This window comes from Taurulus bubalis (assembly GCF_910589615.1).
Source record: "Taurulus bubalis genome assembly, chromosome: 19".
NCBI classification, from domain to species: domain Eukaryota; kingdom Metazoa; phylum Chordata; class Actinopteri; order Perciformes; family Cottidae; genus Taurulus; species Taurulus bubalis.
Genome location: NC_136607.1, coordinates 3,911,786 through 3,924,285, shown reverse-complemented (window position 1 = coordinate 3,924,285; position 12,500 = coordinate 3,911,786). Strand labels below are relative to the sequence as shown.

General features: G+C 44.9%; 1 protein-coding gene across 1 annotated transcript in view; it reads right to left on the bottom strand.

The window, feature by feature from the left end:
• The window catches only part of tcf4 (transcription factor 4), a 197,980-nt gene that overhangs the window by 27,104 nt on the left and 158,376 nt on the right, over positions 1-12,500 (bottom strand). Inside the window, exons 9-11 of the mRNA XM_079234873.1 lie at positions 2,622-2,727; positions 1,583-1,731; positions 732-894 (exon numbers count right to left, since the gene is read on the bottom strand). Coding sequence (XP_079090999.1) covers positions 732-894; positions 1,583-1,731; positions 2,622-2,727 — 418 coding nt within the window. The remainder of the gene's footprint in view (positions 1-731; positions 895-1,582; positions 1,732-2,621; positions 2,728-12,500) is intronic.

Here is a 12,500-nt window from a genome sequence, read left to right as displayed (position 1 = left end):
CTCATGTGCGCACACATCATACGTTTGCATTTAAAACGACAGCGTCATGTTTTTTTTTTTATTAGCTCCATGTTGTGTTTACACTCATCTGCTCTGGCTCGTGTGTGTATGTGTGTGTGTGTGTGTGTGTGTGATAGCTCCGTGGAATGTGGAGACGTCTTCCCATGAAAACAAACTTTCAATCTGTTTCTTATTGCTGGTCCTATTTGTTCTATGGGACTCAAAGCAAGGGGTCCATATGGCATGCTGTGTGTGTGTGTGTGTGTGTGTGTGTGTGTGTGTGTGTGGATGATTCAAAACGGAGTACAACTGTTCCTTTAGTTTCTGACCGACCGCCTTCTCCCCTGACGCTGAAGTTTGGTTATTAAAATATTTAAATCATCCGAGTCGTATCACAGTTCTAACTGGTTATGTGGAGGTAAAAAAAAAATGGAAATGATGCGTTTTAAAAATTATCTGTTGTGCTCGGAAAGAGCGAGTGGTGTACAAGTGAGTTTGATGAGATGGAAAAGCTCACACACACACACACACACACACACAGTCGGTCGAAGTCCAAGTCAGCAGTCAAACTCAAGTCCCAAGTCCTTACTGTTGTGACTTGAGTCCTCAAGTCACAACGAGTCACAACGAGTCTTCAAGGCATTCAAACGAGTGGAACCCACCGTGGCACGACCTCATGATATTCCACTGATTGACTGGAGTCAGACACACGCGCAGTGCGGGGGTCTTACCCATGATGCTTTCTGTGCCGTTGGTGGAAGCGGTGCAGGAGGCGGTGCTGTAGTGGTTTCCCCCTCCGCCGCTGCCTCCCCCTCCTCCCCCCGCCCCTCGGTGGAAACTGGACATGGGGGGGAGGCTGGAGTTGATGTCTGCAGACGAGTGCGACGGGTAGCTCTGTGGAGGGATGGGGCGCAAACTGAGTGAAAATTGAAGCGGGAGACGCTGCATGAAAGTCTCCCACGAAGAGGACACTGACATGGAGGGAAGTGTGTTTTGCTGTACGAGTTGACATGCTGTTTAAATGTGTGAATTATTAAATATGTCAGTTTTAAATATGTGTTTAAAGATTAAATATGTGCTAATTGGAACATTTCCTGAACAGAAATCGGAACATTCGATGAAGCAAGGCTCAACGTTCTTTTAATGTTTTGTTGAAATATTACGTTTTTACAGAGGGAATTTAGGATATTTCTGGTATCACTCTATAATTCATAAAATATTGTTTTTAGGGATGCAATGTTCTATGAATCACTATATATATGTTCAAAGAAAAAATATATTTATTGTAACATTACATGCATGTTGAAGACAGGACAGAAGAAGAAGCCTTTCTATGTTTAAACATGCAAATGTTCCATATATAATGCTAACCTTTGGGGAATTTAGGAAAAATGTCATGACATTTAAGGGAAAACTGACTTCTCAAAGTGTCACGACCTGTACACAATATGTTTTCTGCTGGGATGTCAAAGGCATACCTACCGACCCAACCAACGAGTTCTAGCCAATCAGATGCAGGTGGGTAAGAAATCAAATCAAAAGTGGTGACCTTGTGCACACTGTGATTCACCCTTCTACTCACCAGTCTGTCGTGAGGGTGAATCCCGCAGTAGGAGGAGCTCTGGGCGGGGCCGTGGGACGAGTTCCCGCCCCCCAACATGCTGCCGTGGTAACCCTGCTGGCTCATGCTGCTGCTACTGCTGCTCCAGGGGTCGCCGCTGTGGTGACCGTCTGACACAGAGGGAGAGGAGGGAAGACAGGTACGTGTGAGTTTGGTCATCTCAGCCCACTTCATGCAGAATATCAGAAGAACATCCGTGTGAATGCGACACCCGGTGTTCCTTCTTCAGGTTAAAGGATAAGAACAGTAACAACAAACCCGCTCCCTGTATTTGTATCAATGGATGAGGAGCTTTACTATGAAAAGAGATGCACAAAGGACGTTTAGAATGCTGTCACGATGTGTTCAAATGCAAACTTGCAAAATGTAGTTTCTAAATCGAGGAGCTTGAATAAATCCAGTTGTTTGAAGTTTTCACCGCAATATAAAAAAGATCCAAGAGGGAATAATGAGCTGTTCAACTTCCTCACAACTTTGAACACATCATTAAAACTATCAAACAAAAAATCAAAGCAAGTATCGAAATAAAAATACAATATATGTCATTTCTAATCATTCGAATCATGTGGTGTTCATGCAAATAACCACTAGAGATGACCGTCACATGGTACATTTATTTGACAAGTTTACACTGACTTTGGGATTGTTGAAAACATGTCATGGGGCCGGGTGAAAGAAGTTAGTCTGGAGCCGTGCTGCTGATTACAGGTCAGAATAGGCAAACATCAGAATTGGCAGGTCAGATTATTTTTTATTCATAACTTCTGCATCCCGACTGTTAGACGCACGTTTTGACTGCAGCCATTGGAAGAAATGTCCGCGCCTGAAAGCAGCGTGACCTAAAATGAGTAAGGGATAGCGAGCTCCGACTCCTCTTCTCTGTTGTTCAGGATTTCAGCCCAAGAAAATCTTTCCATATCACCCATGAGTATAAGCTCAGGAATGTGTGTGTGTGTGTGTGTGTGTGTGTGTGTGTGTGTGTGTGTGTGTTCACGAGTACCTGGCATGAAGAACGAGCTCGGGAAGCCAGCGCTGGGAGGTTTGGAGGAGGGATAGCCCGGTGAGTCCCTGTTGTAGTCCGCTGTGCTGGCAGACGGAGCGTACACCTGCAACAGAGCACAGAACACACGGAGTCAGGGATCAGAACACAACTTGTTCTCCTGGAGTTCTCCTGGAGTTCTCCTGGAGTTCTCGCGGCCCAAACACACGACACGAGGTTCAACGGCGTCGGACAGAAGTCATCTCCCAGCGTGATTGACAGGTCCTTCTCCTGTCATTGGTCTCTGCTTCTTATCTTCTGGGAACCTTGTCTATTAATATTTATGGTTTCTTAATTTTGTGAAAGAAAAGCAATAGATCATATATATATATTGTTATGTATATATATATATATATATATATATATATATATATTTATATATATAAATACTTTTATTTTGTCAAAACATAAATTGCAAATTAAGCTTATTTCTTTGACTTTTAAAACTATTTAAAACAAACTTAAATATATTATTTCATATTTAATATGTAGCATTTTGCACATTCTTAAACATTGTTTTAAGCTTATTAAAAAAATAAAAACGTGTGTATATAAAGTTTGTAAATTCTTTTAAGTGTCTTAAATTTAGCTAAATTAATAGATTTTCATTACTTTTTAAAGGGGTTTAAATTTGTTAAGGTTTTATATATACATATTTTAAATAAGATGACTGTAAACTAAAAATGATAGGATCTTAGCATGAAGAAAATATTAATTGTTATTGTACAATTTTAATATACAGTAATATTAAACACCTTCTTCTTTTATGTAAAAATAAGTTGCTGAGTGTTTAAACTCTGTCAATCCACCACGTTCTGAAAAACCCCGGTAACCGCATCGATTGCATCCACACTGCCCGCAACATTTGATGCCACATTTGATACCATATTCCCCGACATATCCAAAAGCCACGAAGCATGTTCTGGCCCCCATCGTTCAGACTACAGCTCGAGGACTGGAGAAAAAAGAAAAGCCGCTCTCAGACTCGCAGTAAAACGTGAGACTGCGAGCAGAACCAGCCGCCTGTCATCGCTGAGAAACAGGTGACGTTGCTCCTCAGCAGCACAGCGTGAGAACACCATGCCTGTGTTTGGTCATGCTTTCTACTGGGGGTCCCCGCAGCATGCCTCTGTGCGTGCGTGCGTGCGTGTGTGTGTGTGTGTGTGTGTGTGCGTGCATAGCGTGCGAACACTCAGCCATGACGCTAGCCGCGCCGCATGACGCAAACCCTGGAACAGCTGCTGAAGGCGCTCCGCTCCCCGACTTCCCCACCGATTCCCATCGAAATGAAAAGGCCACAGCTAACCCCTAATCTACCGCGATCCCCTGGAACAGACATGAGCCGCTTTGTTAACTTCAGAGCGTTTGCATGCGGATGGAACGCAGATGCGGCGAAGGAGAAATCTGATGATAAAACGCAGACAGAAGAAATGAAAGAGAAAGACGGAGAAAGACACAAAAGAAACACTTGAGGGCATTCTAAAAAAACAGAACATATAAAGGAAGGAAGAAAGAAAGAAAGAAAGAAAGAAAGAAAGAAAGAAAGAAAGCATCGTCTCACTTCCCACACTCCTTCAGAGATATTATTAAAAACAGAAAACTGCCAAACAAAAACATCCTGACTCTTTTGTCGGATCACTAAAAGGTTGTTACTCTCTGAAGCTTTCAGCTTTTACTCCTGAGAGGAAGAAAAAATCCAATTTCCTTTGAGTTGAGTTGCTGCTTTGTGTTCTTAAAGGTAAGAGGACCAAATGTGATGAAATCCAAGAAGGAATCTCAGAGACTCTTGCTACTTTTGAACTAGCTTTTGGAGGGGCACTTGGGGTATTTTGCACACTGAATAAGCGCCTGTGGCTCAGTGGTTAGCATGCAATAGGAGTAGCAAATATCTGAAAATCACTTTTAGGAGCCTCTTCATTCAACTTTTTACCTTCGCCAATGAAGTTAGATTTAGTTTTCTGTTTCATTCGTCTGCTTGTCAGCGTAATTATTGGGAAGCTACTGGCCCAGTTGTCAGGGCACTCAGTGGGAGGGTGTGAGGTTGGACAAGGAGGAACCCAAGAACCCAATTTTGGAGCAGATCCAAAATCATGGACGACACAACTCAAGCGTACGTTGTTGGAATCAACAGCTGCCGAGAGTGGAACGCTCACAAAAAACTGTATCCGGAATATGAAATTATACGGCGTGCATTTGAAAAAGGTTCAGAGAAATGAGGTTCAGTCCACCAGAGGGGTCACACCGTGACGTCTACCACGACAATCAGGGCATCTGAGAAGGAACGGACACTGGGAACTGATCTGAGGAGCAAGGGACACTGGGAACTGTGGGAATGAAAGACTAAGGTCAAGAAACACGCACCCAAACACACACACAGACACACACACACACACGCAAAGCCAACCACACACACACACCCTTGCAGATGTACAAACGTAAACACACAGATGTAAGGTGCTCAGTGAACGTTTCCGTTCTGGTGCCTTCCCACAATGCACCTTGCAGGAGTTTTAAGGATGCAAATCCGTCAGTCTCTGGACACACACACACACACACACACACACACACCCAGACAAACACAGTGTCTGTAGATGTCATTAGACCTCAACTAAAATCCCCCCAAACTTCTTCCTCCTCCTCCTCCTCCTCTTCCTCCTCCTCCTCCTCCCCTCCGAGAACTGAGTGTTCTGATGATAAAACCATATTTATTGACCCAAAGCGTGTACGCTCACACACACACACACACACCACACACGCGCGCACACACACACACACGCTCACACACACACACACACACACACACACACACACACACACACACACACACCACACGCACGCTCACACATGTTTTTGTAGAAAAATTTGATTTATGTCTCAAACCACGCCGGCATATTTTCCCATTGAATATGTTGTTCGACTGGTGACGAAAGACTGTGATTTGTGCGTGTTAGTGTCCATGTCCGTGTGCATTTATGTAATAGTGTGTATGCACATTTGTGTGTGTGTGTTACGGACAGAGAGAAACAGGTGCAGAGTGTGTTCAAGTCGAAGGAATGCAGAAAGACACAATAACAAACTTGCTTCCTGCAGTCTGTAACACACACACACACACACACACACACACACACACACACACACACACACACACACACACACAGCAGCATCAGCATTCCCACAGTTAGTAGCAGGCGGACCTCGAGCCAATCAGAGAGACCCTTGACAGTGTTGTCATTTCATTGACAACTGGCCACAAACCAGAGAAAAGAAAGACATAGAAACCAAAGAGGAACACCAGGACCAGACCATCACTTACAGGCACCACTTGAAGTGCAACCAGACATAATCAGAACCGATATAACCAGTTATGATCCGGACCACAATAGAAACAAGTTTGGAGCGCCACAACAAAATCAGTAAAAACACTAATAAAAAAATGGAACCACTTCTGCATAGTAGTTGTTGTGTGAAAATAAAAATGGAGAGAACCTCAGGATAAACCTGGTTGTGTAATAGGAGCTGCATTGACACAGTTAAACTCATTTGACTGAGGATATGAAGCTGATCAAAACTGATCAAAACCGGTTCTGTAAAACTATGATCCGTAACCACAATGTAACCCCAGAAACCAACAGAGGCCCGATAGAACCCTAGTTACTGCACCTTGATAGAACCCTAGTTACTGCACCACGATAGAACCCTAGTTACTGCACCACGATAGAACCCTAGTTACTGCACCTTGATAGAACCTTAGTTACTGCACCACGATAGAACCCTAGTTACTGCACCTTGATAGAACCCTAGTTACTGCACCTTGATAGAACCCTAGTTACTGCACCACGATAGAACCCTAGTTACTGCACCACGATAGAACCCTAGTTACTGCACCTTGATAGAACCCTAGTTACTGCACCTTGATAGAACCCTAGTTACTGCACCACGATAGAACCCTAGTTACTGCACCACAATAGAACCCTAGTTACTGCACCTTGATAGAACCCTAGTTACTGCACCACAATAGAACCTTAGTTACTGCACCACGATAGAACCCTAGTTACTGCACCACGATAGAACCCTAGTTACTGCACCATGATAGAACCTTAGTTACTGCACCACGATAGAACCCTAGTTACTGCACTTCGATAGAACCCTAGTTACTGCACCACGATAGAACCCTAGTTACTGCACCTTGATAGAACCCTAGTTACTGCACCACGATAGAACCCTAGTTACTGCACCTTGATAGAACCCTAGTTACTGCACCACGATAGAACCCTAGTTACTGCACCACGATAGAACCCTAGTTACTGCACCTTGATAGAACCCTAGTTACTGCACCACGATAGAACCCTAGTTACTGCACCACGATAGAACCCTAGTTACTGCACCTTGATAGAACCCTAGTTACTGCACCTTGATAGAACCCTAGTGACTGCACCTTGATAGAACCCTAGTTACTGCACCTTGATAGAACCCTAGTTACTGCACCTTGATAGAACCCTAGTTACTGCACCTTGATAGAACCCTAGTTACTGCACCTTGATAGAACACTAGTTACTGCACCTTGATAGAACTCTAGTTACTGCACCTTGATAGAACCCTAGTTACTGCACCTTGATAGAACCCTAGTTACTGCACCTTGATAGAACCCTAATTACTGCACCACGATAGAACCCTAGTTACTGCACCACGATAGAACCCTAGTTACTGCACCTTGATAGAACCCTAGTTACTGCACCTTGATAGAACCCTAGTTACTGCACCACGATAGAACCCTAGTTACTGCACTTCGATAGAACCCTAGTTACTGCACCACGATAGAACCCTAGTTACTGCACCTTGATAGAACCCTAGTTACTGCACCACGATAGAACCCTAGTTACTGCACCTTGATAGAACCCTAGTTACTGCACCACGATAGAACCCTAGTTACTGCACCACGATAGAACCCTAGTTACTGCACCTTGATAGAACCCTAGTTACTGCACCACGATAGAACCCTAGTTACTGCACCTTGATAGAACCCTAGTTACTGCACCACGATAGAACCCTAGTTACTGCACCTTGATAGAACCCTAGTTACTGCACCACGATAGAACCCTAGTTACTGCACCACGATAGAACCCTAGTTACTGCACCTTGATAGAACCCTAGTTACTGCACCACGATAGAACCCTAGTTACTGCACCACGATAGAACCCTAGTTACTGCACCTTGATAGAACCCTAGTTACTGCACCACGATAGAACCCTAGTTACTGCACCACGATAGAACCCTAGTTACTGCACCACGATAGAACCCTAGTTACTGCACCTTGATAGAACCCTAGTTACTGCACCACGATAGAACCCTAGTTACTGCACCACGATAGAACACTAGTTACTGCACCTTGATAGAACTCTAGTTACTGCACCTTGATAGAACCCTAGTTACTGCACCTTGATAGAACCCTAGTTACTGCACCTTGATAGAACCCTAGTTACTGCACCTTGATAGAACCCTAGTTACTGCACCTTGATAGAACACTAGTTACTGCACCTTGATAGAACTCTAGTTACTGCACCTTGATAGAACCCTAGTTACTGCACCTTGATAGAACTCTAGTTACTGCACCTTGATAGAACCCTAGTTACTGCACCTTGATAGAACCCTAGTTACTGCACCTTGATAGAACCCTAGTTACTGCACCACGATAGAACCCTAGTTACTGCACCACGATAGAACCCCGACACAAACCAGCGGAATCAGAAACCTGCTGATCAGCATCTATTCTGTTTCTACTCTGTGACCGATCAGAACCCAGTCCACCTGGTTCCACCTGGTACCAAACACACAACAAACCATAATGGGACCCAGTGGAACCAGCCCTGTACAACAGCACATAAAACCAGTGAAACCAGTCACCGTATTACAACAGAAACAGAAACCAGTGGAACCAATCCCCTCCTACCGAGCAGCATAACACAAACCAGTTGACCGTGTGGGTTTGTAGAACACGACAGATTCCTCCCCACAGGAACCAGTAGCAGAGTGGGAGCCCTGAACGGAGCGGGTCATGTGACCTCCCACTGGGTCGGGATGTTGAACAAGGATTGGGGGAAACATCCCAAGATCGCATCAAAGCGTCAACCCCGGCAACAAAATGAGAGCATAAAGGCACATTCCACTGGAAACCGATTCCTCACGGAGCTGAGATGACACATACACACACACACACACACACGCACACACACACACACACACACACACGTCTTCATTCTACTGAGAGCAGCCCACCGACCCTCAGGAGCAAAGCCAACAGCAGCGATATAGAAGTGCATGCAGGCTGTACCTGGGCCCAGTACGCCGTTCACAATAACGGCTTTTATTGGACTTATATTGTTCCAGGAAATAATTGTAATCAAAAATATTATTGTTGTTTTAGAATCATTTTATGTCCCTGATATAATGACAATATAACAATGTGAGTATGCCATTTTAAAGAGCAATGAACATTTCATTAATTAAGTTATTCTATATGAATACAAATGATCAAGGTCATGTCCACATATTTTTCAATACGTTGATAACGAAAAGATGATCGAGGTCATGTCCAAATATTGTACGATAAGTCGATAACACAAATTATATCTAAGCCACTCCCATATATCGTACAATAAATCGATAACGTCCATTTATATGAAACGATGAACGATAATTATCGAGACGCGGCTCCCGTCCAGGACTATTGACGGCCGGCGAAGTATATTTGATTACGCTTTTACTTTTTTTTATCCATGTGACAGCTTCCTCTCCCGTCCCGTACGTGGTCGTTCTGCTGTGGCGAGAAGGAGTCTACTGATAATCGCACATGAGAAGTCACGATACTGTGACTCAGAGAGCCAGCTCTTCAAAGACCTTGTTAGGAGCCGAGCTGGGAAGGATAGCTTTAAGTTAACAATAGAACTCAGCTGGGTTGGCGTCCCGCTGATCTACAAACAACGACAACAACAAAATCGGAAAAGCCAAAAAGGAAAAGCTTACGGGACGTTACATTTACACCACATTTACGAAACAGAAAAAATAACAACCGAGAGGCTAAAAACAGAATGTTTCCGTGTTTCAGTTCTAACTTGTTGACAGCGACGGGGACCCCTGCAGGGTTTTATCAGCCTGGAACGAGAATGGGAGGAACAATAAATAGAACAAAGCGAAAAGCTTAAAGTTGGCTCCTGATGAAAAAAAAGAGAGTAAAACGGAAAGAAAGGAAGACAAGGAAAATGGGGCTTTTTGTCTCTGTTTGGGCTTTTGATGCTCCTTCTCTCCGTTATTGTCTCCAAATGTGGGGAGCATCTGTTCAACCTCTCCGCCGCCCCTCTGCTCTGGCAGGAAGAGCAAGGGGGGAAGCTCCGCCAGCTCTTCCTCCAGCTCTTCCTCCTCTTCTTCTTCCACTACCAACCTGAGTGAATGGCTCACTGTCTGTCTGTCTGTCTGTCTGACTCAGACTATCTAATCCTAACTATACAGTCAGTTTGATGTCTCTACTGGAGATGGACCCTCTCTTACTGGCTCGCTAGCTTGAAAAAGACGGGCGTTAGATTTCTGCCGCTGGAGGAGAGGAAGTCACTATGAACATGAACTCATTAATACAATTCCCAGCGCCATACGGTTTGAGGAGCATTTCAGTCATCAAGTTTTGGTGATGAACTTCTTCCTCTCTTGTTTCCTCCTCTCCTGGTCTCTCCTCTCCTCGTTTCCTTCTCTCTTGTTCTCTCCTCTCCTCTCTTGTTTCCTCATTTCCTCTCCTGGTCTTTCCTCTAATCACTTGTTTTCTCCTCTCTAGGTCTATCCTTTCCGCTGTTGTTTCCTCCTCTCCCCTCTTTGTCTCTTCTCTCCTCTCCTTGTTTCCTCCTTTCTAGGTCTCTCCTCTCCTCTCTTGTTTTCTCCTTTCCTCTCCTTGCCGCCCCCTCCCCTCTTTTCCTCTCCTGGTCTCTCCTCATCAACTACACTTTTGTCCTCTGCGGCTGTCAAATCTTGATGTGCAGGTCGACGATCAGGTTTTGTTTTCACTTCCCGTTTGTATCAAAACACTTGCCAGAAGACGGAAAACGAAAGAAGACACAAACCTGCATTCTTTTCTCCCTCCTCTCTCCCTCTCTTTCCCTCTCTCTCCCTCTCACACACACACACAGTTTACCACGCTTCATCCAAAGCAGATGTGCTGGAATGCGAACACTCAAAGGAGCAGTCACGAAACCTCTTGACACACACACACACACACACACACACACACACACACACACACACACACACACACACACACACACACACACACACACACAGTCAGCTGCACCTGTGCCTGTCCAATTTTTTTTCTCTCTCTCTCTCTCTCCCCCCTCTCTGTCCTCAGCCCCTCTCACTTCCAGCATGCTGCTCTCGCTTCGTCGCGCCTTCACTCGCCTCCGCGCGAACATCACCCCGCCACAGGAAGCGCAAACAATGGAGGGGGACGCGCAGAAAAACACGCGACCCACAACTTCAACCAATTAGCGGCTCATTTACCGTGTCAAAGGTTCTTTTATTGTTTAAGCTGCTCAGAAGCAAATCCATCCATGCACCGTATCCATGTCCTCCACCCCCCGAACACCTGTAGACGCAGCTCTTCATCTCTCCACTCACAGTGTACCTGCTCCCAGCCCCGTCCGGAGGCAGATGTGGGAAAGTGAAAATCAAACGCGCCGCGGACGGATCAAACACACAATTCAGGGGAGGGGGGGGGGGGGTGTTCTGTTTTTTAGATGTATTTTTATAGAGGAGATCTGAGCCACGGCCCTCGGAATCCTCTGAAGGTTAATTATGTTCCTGATTCAAAACACATGGACCCGGAAAAAACTGCGAGTATGTGTGTGTGTGTGTGTGTGTGTGTGTGTGTGTTGTGTGAGAGAGAGAAAGCGGAAGGAAATCCCACCCACCACCTCCGAGCCGAGCCCTTTATTCTAGCAACCTGCAATTGCACTAATGTGAACCAGATGTACACACACACACACACACACACACACACACACACACACACACACACACACACACACACACACACACACACACACACACACTGCATAATTGACTCCATATGATACAGGACAGAGAAGAGGGAGAGACAACTAAAAAGAGTGAGAACGGAAAGAAGCAGAGGGAGGAAGAGGGAGAGATAGTCAAGAAGATCTTATTTTTAGAGAAGGGGGCGGGGCAGAAAGAGAGACGGGATTTTTTTTAAAGCCTAATTGACCACGTGGAACAATAATTCAAAAGATAAATAAAATACATGGGGGCAGGGGACATGAAAAAAAGAGGACAAAATAAGAAAAAAGAGAAAGCATAATAATTATTGAAATAAAACAAATGAGACATAAGGAGGGACAAAGGGTGCTAAAGTCATGATGGAAACGCAGATCTCATGCACTTAAAGACAGAAAATACACATACACACACACACACACACACACACACACACACACACACACACACATACACACACACACACACACACCGTATGTAATTGAAAACATCCAGAGCCTTCACACACTCACAGAGAGTTTCATGGACCGAAACACATTCTTCAACTCACTTGTAACGGAACGCGCACACACACACACACACACACACACACACACACACACACACACACACACACACACACACACACACACCCTGTGGAGCTCAGGCTTCCTGTGGCTTGATTAGAGCCCCCTATGTGAAGACAAGTGGACTCAGCGTGTGTGTGTGTGTGTGTGTGTGTGTGTGTGTGTGTGTGTGTGTGTGTGTGTGTGTGTGTGTGTGTGTGTGTGTGTGTGTGTGTGATAGCAT